Source organism: Pezoporus occidentalis, unplaced genomic scaffold (genome assembly GCF_034315485.1).
Source record: "Pezoporus occidentalis ecotype Australia unplaced genomic scaffold, CSIRO_AGI_Poc_V1 ctg15, whole genome shotgun sequence".
Taxonomy (NCBI): Eukaryota; Metazoa; Chordata; class Aves; order Psittaciformes; family Psittacidae; genus Pezoporus; species Pezoporus occidentalis.
In genome coordinates, this window is record NW_026913316.1 from 5,371,355 (window position 1) to 5,392,320 (window position 20,966).

The following is a 20,966-nucleotide window of genomic DNA, read 5'->3' on the forward strand; positions in this document are numbered from 1 at the left end:
TGAATGCTCCATCCCTGGTGGCATTCAAGGCCAAGTTGGACAAAGCCTTGGGTGACATGGTTTAGTGTGAGGTGTCCCTGCCCATGGCACGGGGGTTGGAGCTGGATGATCTTAAGGTCCTTTCCAACCCTAATTATTCTATGATTCTATGATTTAGAAAGAGTCCTGACATGGGATAAAACTTGAGGCAGTCTCAAGAAAGCTCAGTGAATATGTACAAAACTCCAAGACTTCTGGTAATTTTATTTTGCAAGATCAAGAGTTTTGGTGAGCCACAGCTAATGGCTAGCCACAGTATCTGTGAATTACTTTAGCTCTGACAAATGAACTAATGGTAGCCAGCACTTCAAGCAAAGCAGCTCATTCTGCGGTGTCACTGTTACCTGTGCTGCTGTCTTTTCTTGTCCACTCATCTCCACGTTCTGCAATGCAGGTGTCGCAACCGGTGGAGGAGGTGCTCTGCGCTTTTTCACTTCTGGGTTTGCTGTCATTCCTGAGATGTTACCAAGGGACAGTGATGAACCCAGGCTACTGGAACGAGAATTCACCGAAGGGGAATTTGGTGCAGTGGAAAAACCCTGTAAATGGATTAACATCTTGGATTAACATCACTTTCTAGAAACAATGGGAAAGAAAGAAGGAAAACAAGACACATCTGGTTAGCGTTTAAACAATGATATGAATAATCATGTATGTTCCTCTGCCAAACCTGCTGAATTGCAAACTGTAACTTTTGGAAACTTCTGAAGATCAACTGGAACAAAGCTTATAGGCAGTAAGTCAGGAGGCATGATAAGCACCTACTGCAGTTTAACAGTAGTATTGATGGGAACACTACTGCTGCTTGCTATTTAAAATATACGCTTCATCAGGATACATAGTTACGGTTATCCAAATACATTCACAGCTGTATTTAAATTACAAGCAATACACATTTCTGAAAGCAAGAGATGCTCACAAATTGGAACACTGTATTAATCACACGCTGTCTGTGTCCCAGACTTGTCTATTTTATTATCAATATGCCTGATTTACTGGAGTCTTCTCTGCATATTTATGTAAGAGAAACTCTGCTGTAATCAATTTCCAATATGCACGATCAAGCATAATAATTCACAATCTACTGAAAACAACCATTTCACCTGGTCAAAAGAAGCCCTGTGGACAAGCACCATTCTGGATTTTAATAAACCCAGATGAAAGAAGCAGCAGAAAATATTTAATTATTCCTTAATGTTAAAAATTACTTTAGTTCTCACTAAAAACTTAATGAAACTAATGGAAAAAATTTCACTGATTTCAGACTCAGGCCTTCATATATTTTTATATCAATACACAGATAGAAATATATGCAGTCTTATAGCAGTAAATCTACAATAGGAAAGACTGGGAAGCATGATTACTTGAAAATATGCATTTTTAATTTAGTTTTGACACTAAGATTCAACATAATTAATTTTTTGGATCTGCTAATAAAGACCTAAGCAAAAACTTTTCCCTCAAACCTGTGAGTCACCTTTTGCTATTTTTAATTAAGAGAAGCATCCATATTAAATTAAAGATTTTACTTTTTAATTAAGTTACGAGACGGTCGCTTCTCAGAAATGGCTTCTGTGAAATCACCAGATACCAAACCACCATGAGCTGGAGCAGGATACGAATTCCGGAAGCACAGGCTGATAACCATGGTTGATAAGGCTGTTCTTAGCACAACAGAACATGCAACTTTATGTCCTCACTCATTGAGGACATAAAGCTCTTAGGCAGAATTTGGTCCAAAACTAGAGAATACGTACAGGCAGGAAACTTGAGACCACCACAAATCCCATCACTTTCCAGATAAAAGAGGCAATTCTTTAAACCCAAGTGCTGGAAAATGCTTTGCATTGCTGTGGTAGATATGTGGCTTACTGTAAGAATGTAAGTTTCAGTGAATTTGATTAGTGACATGGCACAATAATTCCTTTCCACAAGTGCCAAGTGCAATCTTAGATAAAAATAAAAAAAAAAAAAGGGTCAGCAAGCTCAAAAAGGCAATTATTTTCATTTTAGAACCATTGAGGAAGCACTGATGAAGCATAAAAGGTAAAAAAAAAAAAAAGTAACAGTACAAAAAGATTTATGTAGTACATATTCTTGACTGCTTGGTAAAGTTCAATGGTTTACAGATTCCCATGACAGCAACTGAAAGTGCTAAATGCAGATAGAAAACTGACTACATAACCATCACCGAGTTAAAACTACTAGCTGGATGCCTCTGTTACCTTTTATGTAGCACACTGCACAGCAGACTTCGTCTTGGACTAGTGTATTTGGCACAAACAGGGCATGCTACTGGTATTCTCTGACTGACTAATGTCAAGCAGTATTTGCCACATCTTCTTCATTGACAAGTTTTATGAGCTGAATAGCAGCAATAGCTTCTTCATCTATTTAGCAAATGGAGAAAAAAGCTCAAAGTGGAAGGTGAGGTTTAAAAGATTAGGTCTAATCTTATAAATATACTCTTTTCTTGGCCCTGTATCTTAGGCAGTGGAAAAAATGATGACCTCATCTGTAACCTACAAGTTTTAAGTCATTCCAGTGCACACTGTACCTGGTCCTATCAAATAAGTTTGTTTACTCCTAAAGAAATGACAAAATTCACAGGGTGAAATATAGTTTTCTTTTTTCACAAACTCATAAAATGAAAGAACAAAATAATTTTAAAGTGTATTCAATAGGTATGCTTTTGTGACTGTTCTTTGATTTTCCTTGCTGGATAAAATGGTTGAGAAATTTCGTGAAGAGATTTAAATATGTATAGAAATAATAAACCCCACTAAGACTTCCCCTCACAGAATTACAAATACAGAGTACCAGTAAGAAGATAAGATATATCCAGTTTTAAATTACCATCCTATTCGATTCTACCTCTAGGCCTTGTGACTGAAGAGCTATCAGAATCCTCTTCCAGAAAACAGATCACTGCGAAGGAATACAGTGATGAACAACTAACCATTCTAAATCTGTTGTGTTTGGGTTTTTCTTGAGCTTGGATTTTCTAACAGAAGATGCAAGAAAAAAATGTAATTCTTACATGACACTATAAATAGTTGTCATGTAGGACAACAGTTTATAATAATATTTTAATGAAAGAAAAAAAAACAGCCTAACATTTTGAAAAATTCATCTATGTTTTCTTTTCCAAGTCCAACCTTTATATCAAGCCCATTATATACTGAGTGAGCATTTCAAGGATGCTCATGTTAAGACTCTTCCCCTCAAATAAAAACTTGCTATGGCTTCCAGGGGAGTGGAATGAGGCACAACTTCAAAGTCGTTTTGAAAGCCCCATCAGTCAGCAATGAGAGCTTTGTCTAAATGAAGGCAGACCTTCAAGATTTCCACATGTGTAGTGCTTCCTAGTGGCTTTAAGAAGAAAAGAAAAAATCAACACACTGGACACAAACCACTGACACAAGTGGTTTTGGCATGACTCATCTTTCACTGTAAACCTAATCTAGACAAACAATGGCTTACCCATCTTTTATATTTTATGTTGTGTTAGATGCAGTGCAGCTTCTTTCCAAATCAATGGATTTTGGAGGTGGGGTTCAGGCAGGTTAGCAAGGCAACTATTAGGAGTATACAACATTAATTAAGCAAACTTGCAGGGACCTGGTATGTACATGCCACTTACACAAACTGTCTCTTATTTCTTCTTGCTTTAATTTGGTATCAATGCATTAATTTCAGTGGAACTACTCAAATTACAGCAGTGTAATAGAGGAAAGCCAAGCTGAAGTGTTGCAGCCAATGTAGCTAGCTAAAAAAGTCAGCCTTTATCCTCTGTTTCATTTGAAAAACAGGTTAGCATGAATGTTCTGTTCAGAGTCAAAATCAGTTCCTACAATCTGTGTTTTGTAACAGTATTGTGAAAAAAAAAAAAAAGAGAAAGAAAAAAAAAGGAAAAATCATGTCAGAAAATGAAAATTCATGCCAATGAATTAAATAGCAAGCTTTCAAAACTGTCTCTCAACTTGTAAAATCACAGTGTCTGGTAGATCGCTAGGATTAGAGCACTTTCTTAGGAATTCAAAAAACAACAAAGTAATGCAACCTAGCAAGAGAAAAGAAATAGCTTCCTCTTTCTTCCCTTTTTATTTATTTTTTTTTTTATTAAGCCAAAGAAAACCCAGCATAAGTACAGATACACCAGTACAGTCAACAATCAAGTTAAGACTCTAGCTGAGCAAGAGTCTTGAACATGTACCGAATCACAACCATGGACCTAAGTTCATTTCAATTCCATGAAGTAGATGTTGGAAGGAGGCAATAATATGCCATGCCTACATATAGTGCCATCAGGTTTCATGGATCCATTGTTCCATATTGCACTTGCCAGCTAGCTTTCTCCCTGTCATTAAACTGCTGAAATCTAAGGAATTTTTTTTTTTTTTTTTTTTTTATAATGTACAAGATGCTTTCTTTGGGGCTTAGCAGTTTATTTTTAGGATTTTTTCCTGCTAGTTCTTGAGGCTGAAATCTAGCTTCCAAAGACTTTTTGGAATGTCAAAGAGGAGCTGTTAAAAATGCAGAAGTACAAAGACTCAGAGTAATCTGGTGACTGAGGCATACAAGTCATTCAAAAGACAATGAGAAGTCAACTTTCTACAAGACTACAAAAGTCCATAGCGTCCTGAACTCAACACAAGCTAGATTAAGACCCTAAAGCAGAGGCCAGTCTGTGTTCCAAAGTCAACCTAGAATGCAATTCTAAAACTCTGACATATTATGGATACATCTGAAAATTTTAATGATAATAAAATAATGCAAGATTAATGTATTAAAAGTGCACTGTTGTGAGAATTGCCTCTTACAAAAACAGATGTGAATAAAAATGGAAGTTAGCTCATGTTTGTTTTCAGAAGATATCCCTCATATATATCTCTCTTACCCAAAGCCCTGTTATTAGCATTTCCTTGATTTTCTGATGACACTAAGTGGCATTTAAAGGTCAGCAAGGAAGAGACTGCAGCTTGCCTGTGAGAGTGTTCTGACTTCCTGTTCCCTGTCCACACCGGTCAATAAAAATCTTTCAAAATGTCAAGTTCTTTTCTTGTGAGGTTGCTACAGCCTTCTTCCGCAGCTCTTTGCCAAAGCTCAACGTATTTGACTCCCAGTCTTGTTATGCAATTTCCTTCTGAGAAGTTTTTAAATCAAAAGTAGTCAACTGAGCTGTTTTTAAGCACTCAAAGTACCTTATGTATCAGCAAAAAGGGGTTTTATTTTTTCCAAAACAGAGACAAAACATAAGAATAAAAGTGTTATGCAGGAAATAACGTTTGGTGGTGGGTTTTTTTACCATGGGTAAATGCAAGAGCTAAGATTTAGAGCAGGTGGACAAATTCGTCTACTCAGTGACAGCAAGAATATTTATACATGCTGGACATTCAAACTCCAAATGTCAAAACTTAATGTGAACTTTTATGGATTTGCTGAATGACACCACCACAACTGATTACGACTCACCATTTGAAACACCAGGTAGTTTATGTCAGATCTACTGCAGAAATTGAAATCAGAGGCTGCTTCTCTTGACATGATTCTGAAATCCCTTATACTAGAACTAAATCTGACAACACCGAAACTGAATTAATCCAAGCCTCTGCTTCCAAACCAAAGCATAATACTGTGGTCAGAAGACTGCTTGGAGACATAGTTTAAAAAAAAACCAACAAAATCTAACTGCTCAGATTTGCTTTTCTAACTAGCTACACTGAATACAGTTTGGGTTTTGTACTCCCTGAAGCACTTGTGATTCTGGTACTTGCATAAAGTCTGCAGAAAGAGAAAGCTCCTGCTCTGAACTAAAAAAAAAAATAAATAAAAAATTAAGGGATTTTTATGCAATTTATTTATGTTGCTTTATTTTCTAATTGTATTTTGCCACTGAAATGATCTGGTCACCCCTCACAATATTAAAAGAGAAACAACTGTTTCATCTCCACAACAAAAACTCGTACAGGCAGTACCATGACAATTTTGTATGTTTGGCAAGTAGGCTTTCGATGTTTTACTGTAAAACTTTTGAGTTATACTTTTAAGTTTGTACAACTATGGTGCTATCTTATGGCTGTACAAGTCTACTGTAGCATCTAGGTAGCAATTCCAGATCTTGTAGTCGGGACCCATTTGGTGGACACCAGACATTAACACAGCCAGAATCAGAAATGCCTAAGAATGTTCCCTTTCCCATGCTCCTGCCAGTTCTCCCTCACCACAGCTGACCACATTCCTCTCATTTTAATACAGTTTGTTGAACAGAAATCCTAGCAGTGCCAGGTGCAAGGAGTTCACCTCCTTTACAAAGTCATCTATGTTCTCCCAGCACTGAAGTAGCATGACCAATCTGTCACTGCAGAGGTTACTAAGGCCTTCCTATGACACAGGTCCACACCACCTGCAATTATGCTGTTTTACTGCTTAACTATCCTTATCATTACGTTTTTTTTTTTTCCTTGCACCTTCATTTCCCTTCCTAGAAGTTTATCTGATTACTTCTTGTCCTTACTTAAGTAAAGTCACATGATGTAAAGCACCTCTACAGCTAGGAGCATGAGCTTGATTTCCAGCTCCAACTGATGTATGTTCACACCACACCTCCTGTGGTGTGCAACCTCTTTTGCAGTAGAAAAGCTGAAACAACAAGCACCCAAGAGAAGGAACTAGAAAAGTAGAAGCCTCCAGGGGAAAAGCTTTCTGAAACAGACCAAGAAGCTTCAATTCACTGTTTGTGAATTTCAAAGAGGGAACAAGTGTGGGTATTAACTCAAACCCTGTGCGCTAACACTGAGGACAGTGCACAAGAGGGTGCCCAACCAAAGAGAGCTTCCAAGAACCTGTTTTAGTGTTTCTTAAACTTCTTGTGTGTGAAGCAATATTCAGAAGTCCTTATCCATTTGAAAATCAGATGGATACTGAATGAATATGAAAAAATCACAAGTAAGTTGATTGTTTCTTTTACAAACATTCAAATAGTCTCCTTTGATATTTAGGAATCTAACTTTTTACTAAAATCATCTGTAGGTTAGAAAACATGGATTGGGAATACATTTATTCCAGCTAAGCATGAACATGTCTGTAAATTCTTGCAAATTTACAGTCTGATGCAGTAAAGCTAAGCCTAAGTGCTAATATCAGTAACACCTACTACTACCACCTCCCTCAGTATTCAGCCAGTCTGAGATCACAAGTTTACTGTGAATTCTCCAAAAGTGAATGAACTACCATGGCACATCTAAAGCAGTGGGATACAGATATATGAAACCAACAATGAGTTTATATACATATGTGTGTATATATATATAATATAGTCAAGTAACTCAGAGATTTTATGATAAATTTGATTCCTGAATGCTTCAAGAATAGAAATTTTTAAATCACCTTCAGTGATTTAAAATTCAATGTATTTCCTTCAAATAATTTCTCCTGTTTTCACGTCTTGCTCTCCACATTTTCCCAAGTCACACTACACTTCACGCTTAGCAAAATCTTTGTCTATTGCTGCTACCCCAAATCGCTCATTTCAAGCTGAAGAAGTCTCCCTGGTAGAATGAAAGTGACAGTCATAGTAGCAAGGGAAATGGATGCAGTGTTTTTTTCCATTACGGCAATACATGCAGAGAAGGGAAGAGACACTAACTTGATTTACATTTGAGTTTACGTGACAGTCTGCTCCAAATAAATTCGTAGTTTTTAAAAAAGTAGTATCACCAGTAGTGATAATGGTGTATCAAATGAACAATGAACAAAAATAACCTTTCTTGACTGGAGAAGGTAGACACCCCCTTTCTAAACGGTGGGACAGAGGGAAAGAAGGCAGAGCCATGTTTCAACAACTTGGAATGCTGCCTGGAGCTAATGAGAAGACCGAAGTGTATAAATCAATGTTTGGAAGGCACACATAAATCATTTGTGTCTTCTCCTATCAATCTGGACACTGGTGTCACTGCAGTAACCATCAAGCACATATCCTGTGAACTTTGTGAATCAGAGCTAAGCAACTTGTTCAGAAGAAAAGAAACTTTTCTTTGATTCAGAGATGTTAGCATTGACAAGTCAGCCTCAATGCAGTGAAAATACACTTGCTACGGATCTTCCTAATGCATAATTTGTTTAATTTCTGTCACTGCACATCCTATGAAGGATGAAAAATTGTTTTGCTGAACTCTGAAGCTATTCAGCCACAAGTGAAAGAAACTTGGGTTGCTGACCATTCTCTTCTGAACAAATGTCAGTGGCAAAGCAAGTAGGCGTATGTTCAAAAAAGAAAACTTATCATAGAATCATAGAATAGTTAGGGTTGGAAAGGACCTTAAGATCATCAAGTTCCAACCCCCCTGCCATGGGCAGGGACACCTCACACTAAACCATATTATCCAAGGCCAAACTTCAGCTCATAACCACACAAGCCAGTATACTTTCCACTTAATATTCTGCTTTCCACCAGATTCTCATTTTCCCTATATGTAAACTCTAGAATCACAGAACAGTTAGGGTTGGAAAGGACCTTAAGGTCATCAAGTTCCAACCCCCCTGCCCTGGGCAGGGACATCTCACACTAAACCATGGCATCCAAGGGGCTGTCCAACCTGGCCTTGAACACTGCCGCGGATAGAGCATTCACAACTTCCTTGGGCAACACATTCCTAGTGAGAAAACCTCCTCATTAACATGCAGACAACATTTCTGCATTGGATATTTTCCATGTTAATTTTTAGTTTAATGCCAACATTACTGTCCATCACTTTGGTGGGAGGTACAAGTGCAGGATGCAGATGCAACCTAAGGTGAATTCCACATTCAAGCTGCACCACGGATGACATGGTCTGGGATGATGGCAGATGCTTAGGATAAGGTCTGTTTGCATTTCACACAAGTGTAAAATGTTGTATCTTGACTTTTGGAAGTGTGTGGACAACTCTGTGTCTCATTTGTTAGAATACTGTCTTTTTGTTTTAAATATCATTTTGGGAAAGTACCAGAATAAATTTATATATAAAATTTATAAAGATAAGCGTTATCTTTTAATGATTAAACGTCTCATCAAATGGGAATAGAAGACGGGCTTGTAACGAGAGACATGAAGGGAGTTTGATGAATTATAAAAGGAAATGAGAAAAAAATGTGGAAAACACTACAAGTCTCTTTTGGATATTTGTCAAAGTGGGTACAAAAGCAGATGAAAAATAAGTAGGAAAGAACACAGGAAGAAGTGAGGAGAGAAACAAAACCACAGTCATTATGGTGAAAAATGAAGTGAATATGAACACCAGACTTGATCAGAGTGGGAGTCCTTGCAGAAATTCAAAGACAAAAATCTGGAAAAGGAGAGTAGCAAAACAGAAAGCAGAAGACTCCAGTGAACATGACGGCAAGAGTACTGGCTCATATCCTGGAGAAGGAACAATGAACTAAAGAGACTGTGCAGGATGGAAACTCTATTCTGTAAGAAAACTCAATGGCTGCTCATTGAGATGAGCCCAGAAAGATGGCAAGGGAAACAGTGGGGAAAGAGTCACATGAACAGAACTCAAACTGGTAAAGATTTAGTACTGAAAGGGGATTAATATATAGATTTGTGAATGTGTAATAAATATTTCTGTGGAATGGATTTAATGCATCCTAAGATATGGAGTGAGGCAGAATGAAAGAAAATAACTATGGAAACATTTTAAAATGTACCAAAAGAAATGCCTACAAGTCAATGACAGACCCTAGTGGAAAAACGCATTTTAAAGAAACCTGAAAAACAAAATTACTTAGGAAAAAATCACACAGACTTCAAAATTCAATTCAAACCCAGTATAGAAAGAAGACAAGAAAATATCAAGCCAGAAGGAAAACAAAGAACATTTGAAAAGAGGCTATTTACACTTGGCCATGGAAGGCCATTAGCAGATCTAGTGAGAGCAATCTTGGAAGTGTGAGGATGGAAAAAGCCAAATTTCTGTAAGTCTAAAAAGGCTGGCTTCTCCTTTCACTTACACTTCTGCACTATGGGAAAACAGATTAACTCAAACAGTGTTGAACAACCAAGCTGAAAATTAAAATCTGTTGTTATTAATGCCCTGGCAACAGACTTCAGAAAACAGGGAGTTCAAAAGGTCAAAGACCAACAACAGCAAAAAAAGGCATTTTTGTAATTTCCACTGGTGTTAAGCATCCATCAACCACAAATAACCGCAAAAAGGATCAGAGGTCTTGAACAAAATGAATTCATCATTGCAATACGGATTTATTTTCTCTAGGTTTACTCATTCTTTTGAATCAATTAGCTAATATGTTTGGTTCATTGAAGATAGGAGTTGTTACATTTGCAATATATGTCCTTCTGAAATTCAAAATATTTTGAAAAACTACTGACAAGAACTTCTTGTACAACAAGTTATTTTAACACATAGGAACTACCAAGCCACTAGAATTGATCATCTTCATTGTATTTTCATTGCAGATATGCCCATTTTTACTGGAGGAGGAGGAGATGGAAACTTCACATAAAACATACAATTTTAAAAACATCTGCTCTAAATGTCTGCACAGCCAGTTTTTATGGGGACCAGAATTATGAATGGAATAGTTTCCTGGCATGAATTTTTTGGGTGTGTATTTGTTCGGTTTTGAAGACATTATTTCTGGGTTTTATTAAAATTATTTTTATTCCAGTTAAAGTGTTTTTCCCCGTTTTAATGAAAACATTTTCCTTAGGCAAGTTTTCCAGAGAAAAGACATTCTCATAATCTTTCAGTGTCTGCTGAAATTCTAACACATGTGACCTTCAGCCTCTGAAAAATCTTTACTTCTTAGAGCTGTTGATGAATGGGGGAAATCCGTACTGAAATTCAAAGGCAAATTTTCAGCACAATCTGCAGAACTTCTCTAAAGTCAAAGGAGTTGCTCTGATTTTAAGCAAGCTCAAGGAACTGAGTCCTAACTCCAATCCCTATAATCCGATTCTGACACAAAAGCTTTGTTAATTTAGAATGACGTTGTGCAACTACTTTTCCCTTTGAAGTCTATGGTAACTGTAGGTGCTTAGCTAGAGGGAAACAAATAAAAATATCCAACTGTCAAAGCACATTTTCAAAAAGGAAGCTTTACACTTTTTAATGATAATACACTGCCAAAGATATTGAAAAACAGTCCAAGCTCTGAAGATTTTAAAACTTAAATTAGAAGAACAACTCAGCTTTTGAACTCTGAAATTAGCGCAAATGTTAACAAATCCAAATTAGAGAGTCACTATGAGGATTCTAGCAACATGAACCAGAAGTCAACAGCCAGGAATTTTACTGTTTCAATTAGCTCTTACATATGTGCATGTATGTACATATAGCCTGTGTGTATGCATACATGTAGCTACATACAAACACAGGTACAAATACACATGCAAAATCTGCTACTACAATCAGCCCTTTCAGACGGCTGTATGTACGCGTTCTTACATACACTGAGTACAACAGGCTGAGCCTGAAAACCTAAGAGGTGGCCTAAGCAAGCCCCCAAACTGCATCTGCAGCTTTCATGTTGAGAATTTCTGGCTGCAAATAACAGCACTGGAGCAGACAAACCCCTTAAAAAGATATGACAGCTTGCTGCAGAAGAGAAAAAGAAACTAAAAAAAGACAAACTCACACATCGTGCTCACAGCTTGATGCTCAGGTATTGATGCCAACAAACCATTCTGGATTACAACAGCTGAATATTTAGTCCCACACCAACATTACTGGTCACAAGGGTGAAGAGAAGGACTAAGGAAGACAGGGTATAAGAGTACAGGGGTGAAGAAAAGGTTCAAAGACAACTCTCTCCTGCTGGACAATGGATAGAGCACATCCAGGCATCATGCACATCCATCTTCTATTTCATAATATCCACAGATCAATACCTACAGAAATGAAGCTTGTTCCATTAAAGGAGATGAACAATTTGGATAGAAAAATACATACGCTTATATTCCAAAGAAGTCACAAGGAAATTAATTTCAGGACCTCAATCCTGCAAGAGAATGAAATTCAGATACAAGCTTCTTCTCCATCCTGAAAGATTCTTCGAAAGCTATCCTCTTAGGAGGATAATCAATATCCTGAACATGCAAATTCAATAACTTCGCACAGAAGAACAGGTTAAGCATAAAGAAGCAGACCCCTTTGAATTTTCTTAAATTATATTCAAACATTATTTCAAACATCCTTGGCCTTTTTATTTTTTTCCTATTGTGAGCATGCATTATTATCCTTTTAACTCTAACTTTGTCTAGGCTACCCCACCTTCTAAATAAAAATGAAGTGAAAATATAGGACACTGCAAAGTGACTGGAAGTATAGGTGTGCCAGAGCCCAAGTTACTTCAGCTTTTTCCCACTTAATATACATACACACATATATAATTTCATATTTTTATCCTTCTTTGCAGTATACTATAGCCAGCTAAGTTTCTCCAAGTCTAAAAATTCAGTACTATATCCTTAGGACACCAGAGCCTAGCTCATAAAATGTTTGTTATTCCTAAGAAATTAATTTTCCCACTGTGTATAGACTTGGGTTTTTTTTTGTGAATTAACTGTGAAATACTAAAAAAAAAAAAATAAAATAAAATTGCAGCTCTCATATCTATTTATTCCTGCTAACTGGAGTATTCCAATGCACTGGAGTGCATTCCCCAGTGAGGAGCTGTGGCAGAAACTTTTCAAGCATAGTCCCCAATTTAACTGACAGGGAAGTTAAAACCTGTGTAAACAATTACAACATATACCTACACTTGGACTTTCACTAGCACAATTACACCTTAAACAGGGCAAGCCATACTGAGAATTCTGCTTACTTCTCTGGGTATGCACTGCTCCAGATAAAGAAAAACCTGCTTTTGCAACAAATTATTGGTTGGTGAAAGCCACTCCCTTCCTTTGCCACTGTTTGAAATTCATCATCTACAAGACTTAACATGTGTACTTTGGGGTTTTCTCCTTCCCTAGTGAGAAAATGCTGCGTAAATTAAGCAGCTTTGAGGGGTTTATGTGTGTCAACTGTCCACAGAAAAGGTTCACTTTTTCAAACGTGACAGTGAAAGTGCCAGAGGACCTTTGTACATGCAAAAGAGAACCTGAAGTAGCAAAAGAAAGAATGATTTTTAAATGGCCTAGTGTAGATAATGGCCAACAACTCATAAAAGACATGGTCCAAAGCCAGCTGAAACCATGAGGAATTTTTCCACTGGCTCTAGTGAGTCCTGCATCAAATCTCGGATGGTCACTCTAACTTTACAATGCCAAAAGACAGTAATGCTCTAAACTATGCTGCTGTCATTTCTCCAGATCTTCTTCTTCAGTATACTTTCAAACTCAATGAAAATCATAAGAATGCCAGCACATAAAGCATAGCTCTGATTTTTTTAAACATAAAATTTGGCTCCAGAAACCCACACATTAGTCTCTGCTGCTAAAGAAATAAAGAAAGTAAAGCACCTCCAACAAAACACGTGTGAATCTGATCACAGCTAACAGGCAAGGAGTTGTTTTAAAAGTGCGATCAAAACACAAAAACCAAAAACCCCAATGCATGATCAGATATCCTGATGTATAGCCTAGTTGCATAACTATTAGATGAGGGTTTAAAAAAAACACAACAGAGCCCCCCCCCCCGGTGATGTTAAACAGCATATGAACACATGTTTACGAAGCTAACAGGCCCTACACTATTTTCACCATCAGCATGATGCTTTCTTTTGATATAATATTCAGCCACAGGAAATTAAAATTAGAAAATTACATTAAGACAGTTCACAATCCAAAGAAAAAACATTAAGAAGTCTCAAAGCACTGCCCTTCCATAGACAGAATAAAGTGTGGGGTTGGTTTGGTTTTTATCTTAATTCAAGCCAGTTGCATGGAACATTTTCTCCAAAAACATTTTTTTCCCCTTTTTGGGGGAGTCACAACTTTGGAAAGGCAAGTTGTTTTAAATAAATACTAGTTAATGACTTTGACTGTCTTGTACAATTGCTAGTATTTTTAGTTGATATTGTCTTTCTGACCTGTAATCCTTCAACTAGAACAAGGACCTAGCTTAACGTTTGTTAAATTTAGACAGCACCACTATCCACTATTACGCCCCTCCCGCCACTGCTGCACTAATCTCCCATGCCAGCTGCTCAAATGTTTACGTTTAAAGGGCTTTCTCTGTTTGTGCAGAAACAGTCCCTGCACAGTATCTCTCATCTGTACATTTGCCAGAATCAAGGCAAGAAAAGCCTCACTCCTGGAATTCCTGATTAATAAATAGTCTTAAATGTTTCTTCTTCCCTTCCCCCTTCTGTCAAATCTGCTGCCATTAAGTTTTTACAAGGCAAACCTCCACAGTGCACTTTAATGGGCTGACTCTTGTCCTATGCAAACAACTGTAAATCAGAACAAGCTCCATTTAGAGTCAGTGAAATCACACCAGCTCTGTGCTGAAACTGAGAGAGATCAAAATCAGCATGTGTACCTGAGCCTTTCCTGGGATGGAAATTAAAAATGTTATAACTGGAGGAGGGGAGCGTGGGGGAACCAAATACTAAGAGTCATAAATCTACTGGCAATCTCTCCATCTCACCATGCCAGCATATTTCAGAGGCTGCCTACACAGCTCACGTCCTAGACATCGGTTGCACCTGGCGCTCTCACCCAGGTCACTGAGGTACTGAACCAGCAAAACACTGAAGCAGGTGCTTGGTATGACACTGAAAAAGTCAGTGGGTCCAACACCTACAGCTACGCACCTATTTAAGAACTCTGAAGGGTTACCTCCAGCTATTTGCTTTGATCTGCTTTTTCTTCTGGCCTTCCAGCTGACCATTTATAAACCCAGAAACGCTTTCCTTAGTTTCTCTGCATATTTTGAGATCTGATCAAAAGTGTAAATGACATTAAAAAAAAAAATAATAATTGAAGAAAGTGGATCTGACTGGAGGTATTATTACTTCATGCTGTTGTAAAAGTCTTTAAGAAGACTGACTGCTATTTGTCAATCTTCCCCCTCTTCAGCTTGCATCGCAAAATGCTGCTGAAAATTGAAATGAAATATTGAACACTGGAGAGTCAGAGAAAAAGCCATGTCTGAAATTATTTGTAATCATTTCTGCTCAGCTCAAAGAGGAAGATCTGTATTTGAGCTGCACATAGAAGGCCAATAAAATCCAATTTAACAGTTGTTTGTTAGAAAAGTGGAAAGAATGTGAAACAGAAACACGTGCTACAGGCATTAAAAAGTCTTTTAGTAGTGATGAAGGAATGAGCTGCACACAGTACTTCGTGCTAGTCAGACTGGGCTTCACAGAACTCCTCTTTGAGAGACTTGCAAGGCCCACTAAGCCTCACGTAAGTTTGACTATGCATGAGAAAACTAAGCCATAAAGTTCACTAAGGAAAACTTCCCCATCAAAGTGAAATGCATTGTGTCCTGTCAGCAAATGTTGTTTTGCAAATCCTCCCTCACCTGCCATAAGATGTTATTGAGACATATGGTTTCACACGCTACCAAGCAGCAAAGTTTTGCCAACGAACAATAATGCGTAGAACGAATATGTGTGGAAATCGTGAGATCATCTAATTAAAAGAAATGTTATTGTTTGCCACTACTTTTAATGAAATCGAGTCTTCACTGTCCACAGAAGAGGCTGGAAAAGAACCAAATCCTATTAGTGCTCATACCTCAGAAATTGCTTGCAAAAGAAAGAAATTATACCTTAACTGGTGTTGAAAATCTCCACTGTATCTAAAAATCTACATATGCTAATAGGATTTTAAACTAATATAATAAATCTATGGTTATATGTGATTCAAATTATGCCTCTATAGCAACAGGTTTTACTGTCTGAAAAAAAAAAGCTTCCATTGTATTAGAAATATGGAGTCCATGACATACAATTAGCCATTTCTGATTTTGTCTAATAAAGGGCATTAGCATAAATACACACTAATCCTTTCACTACAGTAGTTATACTTGAAAGCTTTACAAGAAATATTTTGGACAGCCACCATTAAATAAGGCAGAAATGGACTTTGCAGTGGAATTAATAATTCCCCGACTCATTCCCAGACCATCCCAAACTTAAACATAAAAAGCATTTTACGTACACAGAAATATGTGAAAGACTTTTTTAAGGAACTACATCTCTGCTTATCCAATCAGGTAGAAAAGCCTGATCCTGGCATAAACATTTCTTTAAAGGTGGCATTTTCCACAGCACTACATGCTTACCAGTTACACTAAGAACAATATACTGAATGAATTATGAGTGAATATGAATTACAAGGTTATTATACACTATTAAGGGGCTCTGGTAATATTAAAAGCCAAGAAAGCAAAGCCTGAGTGGTTGAGATGTGACTACAAAAATCTCAAATGGAATTTACGTTTGTTTTTTAATGTTCTTTTATTAATGCAAATTAAAAGCCATTGCTCTTATTAGCTGCTGCTTTATTCTGTTTTTTCCAGAACTTTTCAGTGAAATCAGTTACAAAAGATGAATCAGACATTAAAGGATTTGGGTGGTTAAGGGTGTGTCACCAGGTCTTAATTAAACATCCGAGGGAGATATCTGAGCCAACTGAAGCCAGACCAATCGGGTACATCCACAGTATGGAGAACGATGCCATGCAGCCCAGGACTGGAAGCTGAATTGCCTCACACTAGCCTAACTTACCGCACTCCTGTTAGGCTGGGCCTCCCTAACTCACACTACTTTGTGCTTTCCCTTCAATAAGTTTGTGACACATAACCTTCTGATATGCTTACTCCCATTTTGATGCTTGAATTCTGCTTCTGGGTGTGCCGAGTGTGAAAACTGCTGAGAAACTATGCTTCTAAACTCCTGCCTGAACTCCACTGGGATCCGTAAAACTGGCAAATCTCTCCACCTTCATCAGCACCTGGATCCAATAGGTGCGCTTAAAGCAAAACTAAGAAACCTGGCTCCACAAAAATGATAACTGTTAGAAGCAGCAGCTATGGTATTTTTCTCCTCTCTTGTCCTACCCTTGCCCCAGATTCAGTGATTCAATAAGAATGTAGTAAATCCAGGTTCAAAACCTTCTTCTAGCTGAGACAAAACAAACTTTCCCCTCTCATGAGCAGAGCAAGATTATTCTCTGTTCAAGGACAGGAATATAAGTTTAGCTAGAAAGAGTCTGAGATCAGGACACTCAACTGGGCAGGGAGCAAGTCATGCGGCTCCTCCAGTTCTGGCTCCAGTGACTACTTGTTTGCTGGATCTAACATCTGCTTAGCATAAAACATAGAAAAACATCTCTGGCGCTGGCACTGGAACCCAGAGCTGCCACCGCAGTTATTTCGTTACTGGTCTGAATAGTTCAGCTTGCTCTTGCTGTCTCTTTCTGAGTCACTGAATATTTGGGTATTTTCACAAAAGGGTGCTTCCCACATCAAGAATACCTCACAGCTTTGTTCCAGGCAGTCTCCAGCACAGCAACTTTTCTGGTTTTCTTTGCAAAGGAGGAAGTAGATCTCTCAATAAAGGTTCTGAGAGAGACAGAAGATCGGCTGGTATCTCTAAAGGTAGAGAACTGAACTTGGCGCTCTCACATTTTGGCGCACTCACATTCTGGCACACTCACGTTTTGGCTAACAGTGGTAGGTGGTAAGCTTTCAGAGTAAAAGCTTTAAATGCCTAAATCTAGCAGCTGACTCAAGGTTTCAGTCTTGAGCAGAGGCAGGTAGCAGACACAGAGGATGTGCAGAGTTTAACATGCAGCTCCTGCTGTGCAGATTTCAGTGGCTTTAAAGCCTGGAAAATCTGACTTTGGGATGCTCAGATCCAGTGTCCAACAGAAGACCACAATGCTGGGTATTTAAAGCAGCCACTGCCAGGCATACCTGTGCCCAGTTCTTTCTGTAGGTATGACCCAAACCCTTTCAATTTAACTTGATCCATTTCTCTCCGTTCATTTCAGAACATTTCACGAGCATATTTCCTTCAAAATGTCCTGCAAAAAACACTGCAGGAACTGAAGTCTCCAAGTTGTCTTTCTAAAAGCAACAACCTGAATACTATGTTTTGTAGTGATTTTTCTCTGAACCATGCAGTTTTATGTAAAGATGAAGGCTCTGGCAACCAATAACTATGTGATAAACTTTTGATTTTAATAAAAACTTCATGGTTGCAAAAAAAGTCTAGAAACAGGACCTCTACAAACAGCACTCAGAAGCCAACACAGGGAAGGGAAGTCCACCCTGAATGATTTGTTTTCCAGTCTCATGATCTTAAGCCACTTTTGTGTGGTGAGGGCAAGAGCTGACAAGTGATTTTTGAATGCATGAAGCTGGCAATCTTGTGGTAGTACAAGCTAAGCAGAACAGAAAACAGGGGTCAGCCGACATGTCTCCTCACCAGATACCACCTTGTAAGTTTACCATGCTTTAACCATAGATGCTGAGGCTTTCCATTCCAGGTGTCTGCCTCAGGCTTCCTCCCCCCCCCCCCCCCCATTTTTTTTTTTTTTTAGCCAGAGTAGTTCAGCTGGTTCTGGGATGACTTTTTTTTTAATTTTCTAAACACCAACTCCATAGACCTTTTCTTTGAAGAGATCTAGTAACATCACTCTCTGGAGCAAGGAACTGAAGTCTGGTGCCACTGAAACCACTGTTTCAAGGTCTTGCCTTCTGCTATGGCATGTAACATATATCGCATACATTTATGTCACATGTACAATAAGAATCTGAAGATATATTATGTGAAAGTATCTGTGATTCACATGATCAAAGACTTAGTATCCTGTAAGCGTACACCACAAAAGGAGGTGGGTACAGCTACATCTCTTCAGCAGCTATAATCTGGCTGAAAAGCACCTCCACCATCCACCTAATCTATCCCTCTGCTCCAAGGCAGAATCATGTCTAGCTCATCCTCTAGATATTTTTGGAGGTTTTACAGATTCCACGATGATAAGTCTCTTTAATAACCTGCTCCCTTGTGAAACCTCCATGCAGTCAGATTTTTCTCCCCTCTCTAAAACCCGTTAAATTTTCACTGCTGCATATAAAGCAATTTACTTCTTCTCCTGCCCTCTGTAGACAAGGAGGAAAAGTTGACTACTGTCATCTCTGCTACCGGAATCCTCTGAATGCCAGTCTCAAGCCAGTTAGCTCTGGCAAACCTTTCTTCTTACCAAGGAAATTAACAGTAAAGTGATTTCTTTTTTTTTTTTTTTCCTCAGAGTATCACAGGATCTCAAACTAAAAGTAACTCTACCGTGACGGTGAACCTTATCCTGAGATATTTGGTATTCAATAAATCTATTTTTCTTCTAATTATGTAAACAGTTGCACAGATGAAAACATTTAACTATGTAACTATACTGTTATCTTCCCTAGTGGAATCCTCTGGCATCTAACTAAGGGCTTACAGGCACCTGGGGGGAACAGACCAGTCTGCCTTAGTATTTAGACAACTCTCCATCCTCAGTTTGTTGAATTTTATGTTTTGCAAACAAAACCACAGTAAGAAAAACTGTTCCAAGGCCAGATCACAACCTACGCCTTTGACAGTGTACATAGATAACTCTGGGTAAAACACAACAGAACTCGCCCAGGATTTGACTCTGATAGTACAAATAAACACATATAAACAACATCATCCTAAGCATTGTCAGGAGACCAAGAAGCAAGAATATGAAACAGGAATCTGAAGTGAATGGGATTTCAGATACAAGGCAATATTAAAAGTAGATGGCTGTTAACTTCCATTTAGGTGACACAGGTAGTATTTTCATTCCTACTGCCCTAAACAATACCTGGGCATGAGAGGTGAAATCCTGGACAGTAGATGGTACTAACTGATCACCTGGGATCTGACATGGGTAAAGGGAAATCACATTTTAAATAGCATTTGTGAAACTGTACTTCATTTCTGCTTTCCAGCCACTTCTGAACTGGGAAAGTTTATCATGAATGGTATGTCCTGCCATCAACAAGGACATAAAAGTTAAGAGTACATTAAGACAAACAAGGCCCTGAAAAGGTAAATAAATTATTTTTTAAAAGCCTTTATAGGGAAAATAGCTGTTCCCACCATTTAAGAAGTGACTGCAAGGCTACTAATGCACTAGAAGTCCTGATGACTTTTTTTAAACATTAGTAAGAGTATTTTTTTCTGGAACATGATTTTGCAATTATACGGGTGCCATGAAAATAAAAATAAATAAATAAATACATAACAAAAAAAAACTAAACCAAAACCCCAAAAAAACCCAAACCCATACACATATCCTAAACATATCTGAAACTGGTATTTAAAATACCATTGTTTTTTCCCTGACAGTTTTCTTCATGAACATGTATAATAACAGCCATGACAGATTCATTAAGCAGGGAACTATTGCCTTGTTTTTGGTTCACTGATTGTGTTATGAGTACTACCTATATTCAAACAATCACTGAAGACTAAATGTTTAAAAAACGGTCCTGACAAAAATCCTCTAACGTTGCTGTGCTGAAGCCCTGTGTGAACTAAGGAAACCTTGTGTGATAAGACTTTGTGCTGAAGTTCCAAATCCTCTGATAAGTGTCTCTGGCTGTACTTCTAAATATTTTTTCCCAAGCTGATTTATTATATAAACAAAGTCCACTTCTGAGCTACACATCGTTCAGGGCTTGGGACGTGTTTTTTTGGTCTTGATTTATGAAAACATGAAGGCCCCCAAAATAAAAACATCTAATTTTAGTACTGCGTTCCAAATACCCAATTTCATCTTGATCAACTTTTCATTTGAGGATAGTGACACCAAGCGGCAGAGTTAAATTCCTTCCCCCCCCCCCAGCTGTTTTAAATTGCAGTTTTGTCTGTCTTTGGCACACAAAAAGCAGAACACGGTTAACTGTGCTGCAACTTCCAACTCCTTTATTTGTATGCTGTACTTATACACC

At 38.0% G+C, this 20,966-nt stretch overlaps 1 protein-coding gene across 10 annotated transcripts in view; it reads right to left on the reverse strand.

Moving 5' to 3' along the window:
- The window catches only part of COBL (cordon-bleu WH2 repeat protein), a 159,206-nt gene that overhangs the window by 76,681 nt on the left and 61,559 nt on the right, over nt 1-20,966 (reverse strand). For all 10 annotated transcript variants that reach the window (XM_062610926.1, XM_062610919.1, XM_062610920.1 and 7 more), the window contains one exon: nt 384-578. In XM_062610926.1, coding sequence (XP_062466910.1) covers nt 384-578 — 195 coding nt within the window. The remainder of the gene's footprint in view (nt 1-383; nt 579-20,966) is intronic.